Source organism: Bubalus bubalis, chromosome 4 (assembly GCF_019923935.1).
Source record: "Bubalus bubalis isolate 160015118507 breed Murrah chromosome 4, NDDB_SH_1, whole genome shotgun sequence".
Taxonomy (NCBI): Eukaryota; Metazoa; Chordata; class Mammalia; order Artiodactyla; family Bovidae; genus Bubalus; species Bubalus bubalis.
The window spans coordinates 36405598-36421366 of record NC_059160.1 but is presented as its reverse complement, the minus strand read 5'-3'; the positions used below and the strand labels follow the sequence as shown (position 1 = coordinate 36421366).

Here is a 15769-nt window from a genome sequence, read left to right as displayed (position 1 = left end):
TCCTGACAAACATCAAGAGCCTGCTCACTCTTTCCTTTTGAATGATATTTGAAGCTTTCTGTGTCCAAAACCAAAGTCCAGATACTGACCCCGTAAATTATACTCCTCCTGCATTTTTCCTTAGTAAAGGGCATTTCTAGACTTTCACTTGCTCAGGTCAATAATTTTGGAGTCATCCTTAACTCCTCTCTTTCTCGCATGCCTCAGATCCAAATGATAAACAAATCATGCCAGTTCATGCCTTCAAGAACTGGCCATTTCCTAGAACATATGCTAATGTGCCTAAATGATTACCATAATTTTATCTTTTGAAACTCGTTTAGAGTTTTAGAAACACCTGCAAGTCACAACAAGTTTTATGACTATGGTTTGTAATAAAATCTGTATAATTCACATTTCAGTCAAAAATTAAATATAAATATAAAACAGGAATGGCTTTATTGAGTGATTTATAAATATCCCTGAAAGCCAATTCTAAAATAATAGTTTAATAAAAATGAGGAGCAGCATCAATGGAATGAATGTATAACTTACCGAATTATCACTAATAAGGATTATATTTATTTAGTTTCATAGATTCAGGATTATTGTTTAAAATTTATTACTATTCTTCATACCCATAATTTATAATAACATTTAATGAATAATACAAACACTTATCTATTGCTCTTTCATGTTGATGAGAGTATTGATTCTGGAACCATGCTGCTTGAGTTCAATACTGGATCTATCATTAGCTCGAAAGCTATGTTCTCATAGACAAGTTCCTTAAATATTCTGCACCTCAGTTTTCCTGTCTGTAAAATGGGGATAATAGTGTTTACCCCAGGATTTCTTATTAGGTGCACATGCATTCATGTACCTCAATGTTTAGGATGGTGTCTGGCACAGAGTAAGAGATAGGAATGGTGCTAGGAATAAAATAATTATATGTCAGAGTTTTTGTTACCAGAAGCCCTCAGGGAACTTAGGGCTTAATCGAAAATCTGAAAGGTTAAAGACATTATGAGGTTTTTAGAGATTGTTCAAGACAACCATAAAAGAGCTACCTGAAGGCAATATGTATTAGTTATCTACAAAGTGAGAGAACTGGCTAACAAATTCCATAGACATTCAAATGAGAGAAAAACATTAGTTCTATTGACAACCATTTAAGATAATTTATAATGAAATTTTTGTGTTCTGGTGGATTCATTTCGATGTTTGGCGGAGCTAATACAATATTGTAAAGTTTAAAAATAAAATAAAATTTAAAAATAAATAAATAAATAAATGTTTGGTTTCAATTTTAATAAAACTGAGCTCTGTACTCATAAAACAGCAATTTTGACATCTGACTATGCAGAAGCATAGGATTTTAGTACAAACTGCTAATTGTAGAGCTTTGATTAGATGCTATAGGAAATATAAATACCTATTTATGTGCATATAAGAAGCTGCCGTTTATATTGGTGCCACTACCCATTGAACCATCACAGTATTCATCAAGTTATTTTATGTGTACATGTAGTCTAAATTTATTATGAGGAGTATCAATTATATATCATTGTGGGCTTTTCTTCTTCTTGGCACAATTGTGCATTTATTGAAGATATATATTTAATCAACAATAGTAACTGAATACCTACTCTGGGCAAGACATGGTCATCTGCTAAAAACATGCGTGCATGCGTGCATTCTCAGTCGTGTCTGACTCCTTGCAACCCCATGGATTGTAGTCCCCCAGGCTCCTCTGTCCATGGAATTTTCCAGGCAAGAACACTGGAGTGGGTTGCCATTTCCTACTCCAGGAGGTTTTCCCACCCAGGGATGAAACCTGTGTCTCCTGCATTCGCAGGTGGATTCTTTACCACTGTGCCACATGGGAAGCCCTTGCTAAGAACCTATATCACCAAATAAAAATGCAAGATTGCTATAGTGATGTCATTGTTTATGCCTTTCAGATAGACATGCTCTCCTGAAATGGAATTAATTGCCATTAGTCCCAGAACTGTGGAGCTCTGTATTAAAGTGGATAAAGTATTTTCAAAGTCTGTCCTCAGTAAAGGAGGGAAAAAAGAACTAAAACATTTTTCTCACTTTTCCCTTTAGTTGGCCCGCCACAACAAACTTTTACAGCAGATGCTCAAACCAGGATCCGATCCAGATGATGGTGATGAAGCCTTGAAGTATTATGCCAACCATACTGCACAGATCGAGGTAACCATCAATGGGTCCAACCATGAAAAGATATGTTTACTTTCTCTTTCAGACCGTTTTCATAATTGTTTCCTAGAACAATGACGTAGAATTGAGTGATGTAAACTGTCAAAGTATCAACATATATACCAAAAGAGGAGATGTGAGGGGTGGTCTATAAGAAATCGGTGTGCACATCTTTCAAAATTGTCTTTCGTTTTTGACCAGAATTATATGTAAATTCTCCTTCGTAATTAATAAAGTTGTTTTGTTTTCTTTTGGTTCTGGAAGATATTTTAGAGACAAGATTATTATAATAGATTCTATCATTCAAGAAATTGTTTCTTTTATAAAACTGTGGAAGGCTTATTAAAGAAGAGCTATCTGTGTAAGAAAGTGTACAGAAGGGTGGGGAAAACAGAAGGCACTAGTAAAGTTTTCATATTGATAGCATGGACTTGAAATGGTTTAACAGTTTCCATTTCAGTCTGCAGCAGTTGAGCCCCGCCCCCATAAATGAGCCCTTATTTAAGGGCTGGTGGCAGTTCAGGAGGTGTGGATCAACATGGCCTTAATCATTATGTGTTGTGAGACCCATCTGGCTGTCATTTACTAGCTATGGTATCATTTTGACACTGGTTGACAGAGATGATCAGGCAGAAATGAATAGAATAGTTGACGCCTGTCAAGGTAATTTACATTTGTGCATTCATCCACTTCGGCAGATATTTTTTAGTTTTTAGCAGAGTGCACAATGGCATTACTGCTGTTAACTCTCAGGGTACATAATCATTGTACCTTCTTGTTTACTGTTGCCAAACCTTTGCAGTAATGATCATTATTACCTGGTGTTACAAAGTGGATCCCTTGCTCACATTTATGAACATTAATAGCTTTGGTGGGAGACTTGACCTAGTGCAGCCCACGAGCTGGGGTTTTTGCACCCACAGCAAGAACATTGCTCACTATCTCAGGTGCTTAGGGGCTGAGAAGCTGGCAAAGTTAGGAAGCCAGAGAAATTGATACAAATAGATCATCAAACCACCAAGGTTCTATGGAAGGTCCCAGAGGCCAAAGAACAAGGTTAGTAATTAGAAGAGAATATCAGGAATAGATGGAATAGCAGGTGGGCCAGAGGTAGGGATTGAATTAATACCTCTCTGTGAGAACTGGGGACTGTGGTTGGAGTTGGACTTCTGTGGGTTCTCAGCGGTGAGGAGAGATTTAGCTGTGAATACGTACATTCTGTAAATGTTTACTGAGCCTTTACTCTCTACCAGTTACATACACATAGAGAATATCATTCTGTGTAGTAATTGTATAAACAAAGGCCAAGGATATGTAGAGAAAATAGTAGTTAACTGTGCCTGGGGTATTTCAGGGTAGATTTCACAAAGAAGGTTGTCATAAAATATATATTAAAGGATTGAGTAGAGATTTGTTTCTACTAAAATTTGGGCATGGAATTCCAGGTAGAATTGAATGAAGGGAGAGAGAAAGAACATAGGAAAGGGAATGATTCTTTTCAAAGATTATTCAAATTGCTATTTGGAGAAAGGACCGGAAAAGGGAATGAAGCCAGGAAAGCAAGTAGATGAGACAGGGAGATAGAAAAGAGAGAGATGGTGGTATTGAAGATGACAGATTGGAGGAAATAGAGACACTGTATGTTATATCACTGGAGAAGGCAATGACACCCCACTCCAGTACTCTTGCCTGGAAAATCCCATGGACGGAGGAGCCTGGTAGGCTGCAGTCCATGGGGTCGCTAAGAGTCAGACACGACTGAACGACTTCATTTTCACTTTTCACTTTCATGCATTGGAGAAGGAAATGGCAACCCACTCCAGTGTTCTTGCCTGGAGAATCCCAGGGACGGGGGAGCCTGGTGGGCTGCCATCTATGAGGTCACACAGAGTCGGACACGACTGAAGTGACTTAGCAGCATGTTATATCACACACATATACATATACACAGGGCTTGATGCTTGATGTTGGATTCTGCATGTAAGGTGAGGGAAACACTGGGGAAGAGGATGCCCCCTGGGCTTCTGCTCTGAACAAATGGACAGAAATTGGTGTTATGCACAAGGATCCTAATTTTGGCAGTTAAAATGTTCTGGAAGGTCATTTGTTGATTCTTGGATAAATTGAATTTGAGGTGACTTGAGGAATGCATGAAGCTGGATATAGAAATTAAGAGTTCAAAGGAATAATCTGGACTGATGCTCTAAATTCTTCATGTTGACCAACCTCATGCTCATTCAAAGACCAGCTTATATCACCTCCGCATTTATTTATTTTATCCCACTATACTCCCACAGGCATTTTGATCATTCTGTTCTTTTACAGTGTCATGTTGGAATACTGTTAGCTTCTTCTGGGTCACTGGCCCCCTACTTGAGGCAGGGACTGCTCTTAATCACCCCTTTATTTCCAATACTGAACACTGGTTTTGAAGCATAGCCTCAGAATAATGAATATTGTTACAAATAATAGTTTGTCTATATGTTATAGGCTCAAAGACCCTGGGAAATAGGAAGGACCTTACGGGTTACCTAATCTGTTCACCAGTCCAAGGATGAATTGCTTTGCAATGATCCTGTTTCTGCTTTAAATTCTTCCTGTGATAGCCATCTCACTACTTCAGGAGGAAACATCTGATTTGGAATAGCTAATAATTATAAAGTTATTTTTTGATAACACATGCAATCCAGCCCACTTTCATGTTTGCCTACTGTTCAGAATGTTTGCTCTCCTGTCACCATGATAGCTTGGTTCAGACATTTGAGGTGCCATTGTGATTACAAAATTGCAAGCCTTTATAGATTGGGGTTCATGCTTTTTCATTTTGAATTTCCCAGGACTCCTCACCTAAGGCCTGAATAAGCATGTGTGGTATAAGTGTATTGAAAAGTATCCCTTTTTTGGCTTTTTGCTGTTAACACATCCCCATCTCTTTCAGTACTCCCTCCAGTCTGCCAGTGTCCCTTGTGAAATGTAACAACCGGGATCAAACATAACATGTCACAAAGGGGTGGAAAGCTTGGCTTATAGTCATCAGGACATTATTTCTTAAATGCATCTGGAGATTTTTTTTTTTTTAATGTTTGGCATTGTTGGAACCAGTAAACCATTTTTTCCCATGTAGTTGCTTACCATACCAAATACTTCCAATTTTTATTTTGTATGATTGATTTTTTTTAACCTATGTTCTAAGAATTTTTATCTACCACTACAGATTTCCTCTTTGTTTTATGATAGTATCCTAGTATGTGGTTTGTGTATATAACATATCATTTAGGATAGTTTCAATTACAAGTAACAAAATACCAGGCTGCTGCTGCTGCTGCTAAGTCGCTTCAGTCATGTCCGACTCTGTGTGACCCCATAGATGGCAGCCCACCAGGCTCCCCCATCCCTGGGATTCTCCAGGCAAGAACACCAGAGTGGGTCTCCATTTCCTTCTCCAATGCATGAAAGTGAAAAGGGAAAGTGAAGTCGCTCAGTCGTGTCTGACTCTTCACAACCCCATGGACTACAGCCCACCAGGCTCCTCCGTCCATGGGATTTTCCAGGCAAGAGTACTGGAGTGGGTTGCCATTGCCTTCTCCAAATACGAGGCTAACAGTTTTTAAACAATAAAAATATTTGATTTTCCCTTATAATGGGAAGTCTGGAGGTACCAGTAGTTCTATAATTGATTCAATGACGCAGTGATGTCTTCAAACACTCCGACGTTTTCCATATTCTCAGCTAAGTCTTTCTTATTATGTGGGTGCTGTCTCACCTCATGGTTGCAAAATGGCTGCCAGGATTTCAAGTAGCATTATCACCTTTTTTTCTAAGCAGGGAGAAAGAGGGTACTGATGAAAAAGAGCTGTTGTGTTGTATATTTGATCTTTTGTTTGTCTCACATGGTTTCTGCCTTTTCTAGAGGGAAAATCTCCCTTGCGAACACCTGCAACCCCCGGATATTTCTCCTTATGCCTCATTTTCCAGAAATAGGTCAAGTGCTCATCACCATACCAGTCAGTAGCACAGGGAGATAGAATGACTCTTTTAGCTTAGACTAATTTCTGATTAATTTTTGAGGGCTAGATAGAGTATATAAATATGAACCTTGACAGATAGTCTGCACGAACCCTTGTGACATAGGGACTCTGTATCAAACCATTTTACTTGTTTTTCTGTCTAAAGCTAAACTGAGATCAGGGCTTCCCAGGTGGCCCAGTGCACCTGCCAATGCAGAAGATGCAGGTTTGATCCCTGGTCTAGGAAGATCCCCTAGAGAAGGAAATAGCAACCCACTCCTGAATTCTTGCTTGAGAACTCCATGGACAGAGTCCAGGGGGTCACAAAGAGTCAGATATGACTCAGCAACTCAACACAAACTGTTACCAATACCAAATTAGAGAAGTTCAAAACAACAAATATTCACATCTGAGTGTATGCTTGAATGAATATTACACATAAAAATATGTTTGCCATTATCAGGAAAACATTTTAATGACATAAAACATTTTTCTCTGTAGAACACAGGGCACATTATGTTGAATATGTCATTTTTTCCCCAGTAGCCATTTTTAGGAAGAATAGGCTAAGAGCAGGATAAAACTATAAGAAGTGCTGTGCTTAAGATTACATAGCCAGCCACTTCCCAGTGAAGACCCTCTTAGTTCTCTGATGTACTTCATGAAGATAAAAATGGGTGGCAAGAGTTTAATGTTAATTGAGAAAGAATAAAGATTTTGGTTTTTGTTATTTACAGTGAAGTATAATACTTATGATACATTAGTCTGATTAATTTCTCTCATTTAAAGAGAATAATATACAGGACTGTTTCAGATATTTCAAGTTGGCATATTTTTTCATAGCTGAATTCATAAAGTATCATTATTGAAGTCATTGCTAAAAGCAGAAAGTAGTCTAAGATTCTCCAAAGCTTAAAACAAATGCAAATTAATGTTTTTCAGATTGTTCGGCATGACAGGACAATGGAACAAATAGTATTTCCTGTCCCCAATATATGTGAATACCTCACGCGAGAATCCAAGTGTCGCGTATTCAACACCACAGAGAGGGATGAACAGGGAAGTAAAGTGAATGACTTTTTCCAGCAAACTGAAGATCTCTACAATGAGATGAAGTGGCAGAAGAAAATCAGGAGTAAGTACAATGAACTGAAATGATCTGAGCCTAATGAAAATGTTTTGAGCATAATGATAGATACACCAGTACTTTGGGATACATGACAGTGTTCGTTTCAATTGGCTCTTCATTTCTTGCCATCTGATGTTACTGAAATCACTTATACGCTTAAGCATGTAAGCTCTGTCTACAGTTGGAGCCAAGACACCTGTGGCTTAAGGAACATAGAAGGTTCTGACTAATTAGGCATCTTTTAGTACTGATCCTATAGTTTTACAAATATTATGACATCCAAGTTTGCAGCTGTGGGTTTCAGCTGTGGAGCAGCTGCAGGTTTGTAGTCCGTGAATAGGCCTTGACCGGCCTTAACAATCAGTGAATGGAGTGGAGAGATCCTGGCAGAGGCATGCCTGTCCTCTTGTATCTGTGATCTTATGATCAGGTAGACTGTTTAGTGTTTTTTCTGAGACTCATTCCTTTTTTCAACATATCTGAATCTTGCCAAGTCGAAGTAAAAATTGTGTGACATTTGTATTCAAATCGGGCAAGGTTATAATGTAACACTTAAAAGTTACCATCTCATAGTTCCTGTTGCTTATTTCTCAGGTTTAAGTCTATTTGGAAATATTATGTAACAACCAAAATGGGAAAACAATCTGAAGAAGAATAGATACGTGTATATGTATAACTGAATCACTTTGCTGTACACCTGAAATCAACACCACCTTGTTAATCAACTACACTCCAATACGTTTTAAAAAGACTGCAGAAGGATTGAAAATTTTTCAATTCTACAATAAACTTTACTTTCCCAGATGAGAAATATCATGAGTTTTTAATAAAAATCATTGGGGTAAAACTTTTGATTACGTCTTTTCTGACTGTTGGAGAGATTTTCCAGACAACAGGCATATGTTCTCAATACTTCTGTTCAACAGTGTTGCATCATTTTCGTTTCCTGGGAATGTCAATGATTATGGTTTATGAATTTGGTTGAGCTTGAGACATAACATCCTTGAATAAAGACTGTAGCATGCATTGTCAGGCTTTTTTAGCAGGATATTTGAAGAAAATAAAGCAATTACTCTCCCTTAGCACTTTCCTATGAAGAACCTTATGGAATTCAGAGAAACTTAGGTATTCAGAGTACATAACAGAAACTCAATTTGAAAATCATTCATTTTATTCCGGACAAAAAGTAAATTGGATAATGAGCTAGTGCTTGTGGGGTCTGTGTTTTTGAGATAAATATTTTGTCATTTGTAAAGAAAAAAAAAAACCCTTAAAATAATTTCCAATATACAGTTTACTTTTAAAATTTGGAAGTAGCTTATGATGAGGTTTTAGACAGAATCTAATTCAGTTGATGGATTTGTTGTTACAAATGTATGTATCAACATCTTCTAATTTTGTCTTAATATTCTGCTTTTTAAAATGAGGACTCCTAATTCAGGAACGATGAAAATGCAAATGCTTACAATTTATGATACATTAGTCAACTAAATGCTGTGGCTAATCATAGCCTACTCCAGTGTTGGAATGCTCTATTCCAAGAGAAAGAAAACAAGATGTACTGAAGGGAAGTCTAGTTTATAAGTAAGCAGCAGACTTGAGATTGGAATTCACAGAACATACTTTGAAAAGCTTAAAATTTCTATTTGAAAATTGAGATGGCTTTTCTCCTCAATTGACTCTTAATATTTTAAATCTAATGTTAAACTATTAAGAGTTAGACAATGGACAAGACCTGAATATGTTGTATGACAAACTTGTATGCATGACGTGTCTGTTCAGTTTTTTAGGAGAGGTGAAAGAAACTGAGTTTTGGCTTATGTAAATTTTATTCGGTAGACGCGTCTATCATTTCATTTCTGGTGGCAGATACAGAATCCCATTTCTGAAAACATTCAGCAAAACCTCTCCCACTTATTGGTAGTTTTTGTTGTATCTTTCACTTACTTTTGCTGTTGCAAACCCAACAACTTCTTGGGAAGCATAAAGGTTTAAAACTTAGGTAATATTATAAATCACTAGTTCCCAGTAAGCAGTGCTGTGCCATGCTATTAAGTTTCAGAGTTTCAGGTAACTGTGACTGTGATTTGAAACTTTCACCAGAGATACATCTGTGCAAAGGGTGAGGGTTTTATTTTACTTTAAGACAGGGGAGTGAGACCAGTTAATTGATATTACTAAATTACACAGCAATGTATACCATTCCATTAAAAGGGGCTCCAGGTGACTGCTAAACTGCCTTCCCTCAACCTGCTCTAGGGATATATTAAAGAGAATTAACCCAGAGTCATCTTTTCTGACCAGAATTAGCAGTTGCAGAATTACTCACCCTTCTACAATAGCTTAGGTGTAAACTGGCTAAAGAAAAGAAGGAATCAAATTGAAAACTCCTTTATGGTATTGATGATAAATATTCTAAAATAAGTTGCATTAAATGTTTGTTTATGTATGCTTTTATAGTAGTTTGCAAAAATGCACTTAGGAAGATGTTATTTCAGTAGGGCTCGGGTATTGAAATCAAAATTCATTTTCTGTTCTGTCCCACCGTGCCTCTTTCTCACTAGGTAATCCTGCCCTGTTCTGGTTCTCAAGGCATATTTCTCTTTGGGGGAGCATCTCCTTCAACCTGGCTGTGTTCATCAACTTAGCTGTGGCTCTCTTCTACCCATTTGGGGACGATGGAGATGAAGGCAAGTGCTTGTCTGTCTTTAAATGATAAGTATCTTAGAGTCTAAAAACAATACTTTTGAGGCATGCCTTAACTATTTAGACCTTCCCAGTTACAACAATTTCATTCTTGTTAAATAGCTTTTCCTTATTCACTGGAAACAGAATTATCGTAAGTAGAATAGGCAGAAAATGATGGTCAATATAACTATTTTTCAAGAAGTTCATATACAGAAGAGCTATATTGATAAATAAGGCAAGAAAAATATTTCTAAATTTGTGAGCAAAAGCATTTTATGTATCATCTCAATTTTATAAATACATGGGAAAGTGAGAGATGTATGCCAAAATGTTGATTGTGATTATCTTAAGTAGTAGAATCTCTATTTTACTCTCTTTTCTTTGCTTTCAGTATTGTCTAAGGATTCTACAGTGAGCATGCAGATAATTTGAAAAATAATTTTAAATGTACAGCATAAGGCAGATTATAATAATAGAGCACAAAGGATATTGACCATGAAGTTAATATTATCAAACTGCTGATACATGCGAAAGCAAAGACAAGAAAAATTATCCCATGTTAAGTGAAATGGGAAATAGTAGGAGAGATACACTAAAGGCTGTGGAAATTAAGTTTTCTTTAAATCTGGCAAAAGAACGTGGGAGAATATGTCACAATCTGTATCCTGATTGGGATACAATCAGGTAGATAACTTTGGAATGGGCATTGAAAGAATGGCTCAGAGGACAGGATGAGAGATACCAGCAAATAATAACCACAAAATGCTTTTGTATCTCATCAGTTTATAGGATTATGTGAGAATTTAATGAGATGTTGTAGGTAAAGCATTAAGAATAGCAACTAGTAATCATATGATACCAAAAAATAAAACTTGAATTTGCCACTCATCTTCAACTGTTTACATAGCACTTACATTTTATCTGGGCTTCCCTGGTGGCTCAGACAGTAAAGAATCCGCTTGTAATGCAGGAAACACAGGTTCAATTGCCGTTGGGAGATCCCCTGGAGAAGGAAATGGCAACCCACTCCAGTATGGTTGCCTGGAGAACTTCATGGACAGAGGAGCCTGGTGACCTGTAGTCCATGGGGTCACAAAGAGTCAGACATGACTGAGCGATTAACAGTACTACTACTAATCATTTGATAAAGCTTAGCTGTTGTTGTTACAAGATGAATATTAGTACTACAAAGGGAAGCTCAGTGGAAATGAGGGTAAGAGAAGAGCAAGAGGTATTTAAACCTATTTCAGATGTGAGTAGGAAGGGGAGTGAGCAGGAAGGGAAATGGGAGTGCAGAAGTAATTTGCTATTTCTAAGGTCTGTTGCAGATGGCAGATAGTAAAGTTCTAGCCTTTGGGTATAATCTGAGTAGTTATAGAAAGGTTTGATTTTTTTTAGTAGGTACGCCAGTGCTAATAAAAGGATATTTGACAAGGGAGTAGATGTGTGAGTTAAATAGCAATGAAAACATAGCAAATATTTGGCCGTCCATTGTGAGGAAGTTGCAAATACAGCAGGAAGTGGAAACAGCTCTCTTCACTGTGTTTAGTCTCATTTAGTGGTGATAGCCCTCTTGACACAAAAGAACATAACTTTCCTAAGGAGAGAAGTCCAGCCTGAAATGATAAATTAGCATCATCTGCACAAGGAATGCTAACTAGATTGTAGCATCCGGGTAAATAGAACATAAAGTCTTAGATATAGAAGCAGTTCTGGAAATTATCTAGTATCAAATCATCATTGACACATAAAGAGATGGAAGCCCAGAGAATGGCAAATCTAAGACTAGATGGTTAAAGCATTTGTTTGTGCTCTCAGACTTTTCTGCAGGATGATTAGGTTAGAAGCGTGTCAGTAACAGGTGCCCCTTTATACAGGGGCATCATCTTCCCTAAGTTCTATTCCATCATATACCTTACAAGACCACCAGAGCCAAAGTAAATAGCCTGTGCTGCCACCTATTATACGTTAAATATGATAGTGATGGGCACAGGTACCCCTCTGTACATCTACTCTTTACTCATTCACAAGAAAGTCAAGCATCTGATACATTTTTTCATATTTGCCTGATTAATAACAGTTGTAAGAGTATTGCTAATGATGATAATAGCAACTGTATTGTTTACTGTTTAAATTGGATCAGGCAAAGTGCTAAGCACAATGCATACATAATTCCATGTAATCTTCCTGACGGTTCTATAAGTAAGTACTTCATCCTTCTGGATGAAGAAATTGAGGCTTTGGAAGATTTGACCAGTAATTCGGGAGTCTGGAAATACATACTTTTAAACAAATTTCCGGAGGTGTTACTAATACACTGGTCCTTGAACAAGAACTTAAAACCACATATATGGTAAAACTGGGAATGAGGCTCCAGCCTCAGAAAGAAACAGACCCCATAGACTGTAGCCGCCAGGCTCCTCTGTCCATGGAATTCTCCAGGCAAGAATACTGGAGTGGGTTGCCATTTCCTTCTCCAGAAGATCTTCCCGACCCAGGGATCGAACCCAGGTCTCCTGCATTGCAGGCAGACACTTTAACCTCTGAGCCACCAGGGAAGCAGAAAGAAATAAGACCAACAAAGACAAGGCAGGAAGACGAGGTGTGTCCTCTTCAGGTGCAGGGGTGCACTTTACTCTTCAGATGGGACTGAATAGAGGTGAACAGCAGTAACCGAGGTGGAGGCTCACTCCTCAGTATCTGGGTGTGGGTATGGCACTAAGGGGGAAGGGAAAGCATGAGCTGCCATTTTGGCAGTATGGAACCCCAAGGTTATATTTGGATAATCTGATTACAGTTCTAGATGAGTTATTTAATTACAGCTCCATGAATAAGGTTACAGTTTTGATCAGGATTAGCTGAGCCTCTAACCTTCAGTTACATGCTATGCATAGCTGGGAAAGCTGAGAAAGCAAAGTTAAGACTGATTACTATACTTGGCCATCAGAACTGGCTGGAGAAGGTAAATTCTGTGCTGGACATGCAAGTCTCTAACGGTGGATTTTGTCAAGCATAGACTGGATGACTCCTTGGCTGGGATGCTTTGAGACGATTTAAAGATGAATTAGTTGATCATTAAGATTCCTTCTAAAAAGTGCTACAGAAAATGATGGGAATGTGTCAAAGAACACAGGATTCAACTTGAAAGGTCTCCCGGTGGCCAAGTCTATGGAAATTTTGAGATAAAAATGGTTACAGTAATACATAATAACCCACAAAATAAAATAAGAATCTGGGAATCCTCCTGGTGGAGGAGAAAGCTCTTCCTTACAATAGTATTCCTGTTAATCAGTGTAGGAAGAGTAATAGAAATAGAATGTTGCTGTTTGGTAAATACCATATAATAGTAATAACCATCAGTGGATGCTAAAATTAATAGAGAAGTGTTAGATGAGAAAGTATAATGAGAAACAGGATATTGATGTAGTCAAAGTATTTCCCCATAATATACTTATTATGCAAGAGAGTGACTTTAAAGTGGAGAAATCACTTTAATTATGTGATCAATGTTAATGTCACCAGTGAAGAGACAGCAACATCAGGTACCTCTTGACATGATGTGCTGATAAGGATATGGCATCTTGGACAAAAATGCATAAAGTGAGGAAATTTCAGACAAATCCAGAATGAGAAATATTCTACAAAATAATTGGCCAGTACTCTTGAAGCTTGTGAAGTCAAAGGAGTGTTGAGGAATTAAAAGAGACTAAGAGACATGACAGCTGAATGTGATATGTAATCCTGGTTCAGAAAAGAAGACATTATTTGTGCAGTTCATGAACTTTGAATAAAGGTCTGTAGACTAAAGTGGTTGCTGTTCAGTCACTAAGTATCCAACTCTGCGACTCCATGGACTGCAGCATGCCAGGCTCCTCTGTCCTCCACTGTCTCCTGGGGTTTATTCAAATTCATGTCCATAGAGTCGGTGATGGTATCTAACCATCCCATCCTCTGCTGTCCCCTTCTCCTGTTGTCTTCAATCGTTTCCATCATCAGAGTCTTTTCCGCGAGTCAGCTCTTCACATCAAGTAGCCAAAGTATTAGAGCTTCAGCTTCAGCATCAGTCCTTCCAATGAATATTCAGGGTTGATTTCCTTTTGGATTGACTGGTTTGATCTCCTTGCAGTCCAGGGACTCTCAACAGTCTTCTCCAGCACCACAATTTGAAAGCATCAGTTCTGTGGTGCTCAGCCTTCTTTATGGTCTAACCCTATTAATGTAATATATCATATTAATTTCTGGACATTGATCATTGTTGTGTGATTATGTAAGGTGTCAATATTTGGGGAAGCCAGGTAAAGAGACGATGAGAATTTTGTATTATATTCGCAACTGTAACATTAGTCAGAAAAAGTTCTAAAATAAAAAGTTAAAAAAGAAAAAATAAATAAATATGAGGATTCCATCCAGCTCTGAGGTTCCTGGATTCTGGGTAGAAGTTGATCACAAAATCACCTGGTGAATCCTGAGCCAGAAAAAAAGACCTGTGGTCCAAACAGGCCACCTTTTCCAACCCTAGATCCTAATACAAGCTGTTCTGGAGTCACTTTGGCTAATGTGTCAGGTGAGGACAGAGAGGCTGGCAGCGGGGGAAATGGGCTGTGTATTGCTGTCTCCAAGGGTATTTTCCAGCCTGAACACGCAGTGAGTTTGTGGGAATCACTTGTGTCCAGATATCTGGTTCACGCTTAGGTTATAATATTAACTGAGGGAACAGTGTCTGCCTTCAACCAGGGTAGTAGCGTACGATAATAAAAGGGAGATACTTAGTGGAAGGTGATTCTCAGAGTACCAGCTTGTAAGACGTCCACCCTCCCAACCCCTACTGCAAATAATCTCCTTTTGTAGTCAGGCTTTGCAGAGCTTTCTTTGAATGTCTTCAAGAATCCAGGGCCAAAAAAAAAAAAAAGAATCCAGGGCCTATTGGTGTGGGTTTTGGTGTGGGTTTCCTTGTTTGGTTGATTAGTTTATATGCTTAACATGTGCTTCTCTAAAAATGAAACTTTTGCCAAAGTTAGGGAATGAGGTCATGCTGGTTGTGGCTGAAGCCACAGCTATCGATGCTAGGGAATCTCCTAGATGTCCACTCAGAAGTTGAGCATTGCCATGCCAACCATCCCTGCCCAGTTTGGCAAAGGCAGAGGGGTTAGCAGAGAATTGTGCCTTCTTATATCCATTTAGCCGAAGAAGGCAATGGCACCCCACTCCAGTACTCTTGCCTGGAAAATCCCATGGACGGAGGAGCCTGGTAGGCTGCAGTCCATGGGGTCTCTGGAGTCGGACACGACTGAGCGACTTCACTTTCACTTTTCACTTTCATGCATTGGAGAAGGAAATGGCAACCCACTCCAGTGTTCTTGCCTGGAGAATCCCAGGGACGGGGAGCCTGGTGGGCTGCCGTCTATGGGGTCGCACGGAGTCGGACATGACTGAAGAGACTTAGCAGCAGCAGCAGCAGCATATCCATTTAGCATGTGATTTTTTAAAAATACTGTGTTCAGATTTGGAATGTCATTCTTTTTCCCTCAAGTGCTTTGTGTTAAAGGAAATAAATCTTCAAGGTGATTTTAATTCATTCACCTTAATAGCAACCACTGATAGAGTGTGGCTGGATGCCAGACATTGTGCTCGACCCTAGAGATACAAACACTGGGAAAACTGACCTTGTCCTCAAGGAGCTTATAGTCTAGTTAAAGGATGAAGAAAGGAATGAGACACAATAGTAAAGAACACCCATAGA

General features: G+C 38.4%; 1 protein-coding gene across 2 annotated transcripts in view; it reads left to right on the top strand.

The window, feature by feature from the left end:
- The window catches only part of ITPR2 (inositol 1,4,5-trisphosphate receptor type 2), a 589849-nt gene that overhangs the window by 460217 nt on the left and 113863 nt on the right, over window positions 1-15769 (top strand). For both annotated transcript variants that reach the window (XM_025285009.3, XM_025285008.3), the window contains 3 exons: window positions 2092-2199; window positions 7155-7347; window positions 9906-10031. In XM_025285009.3, the coding sequence (XP_025140794.1) occupies window positions 2092-2199; window positions 7155-7347; window positions 9906-10031 (427 nt within the window). The remainder of the gene's footprint in view (window positions 1-2091; window positions 2200-7154; window positions 7348-9905; window positions 10032-15769) is intronic.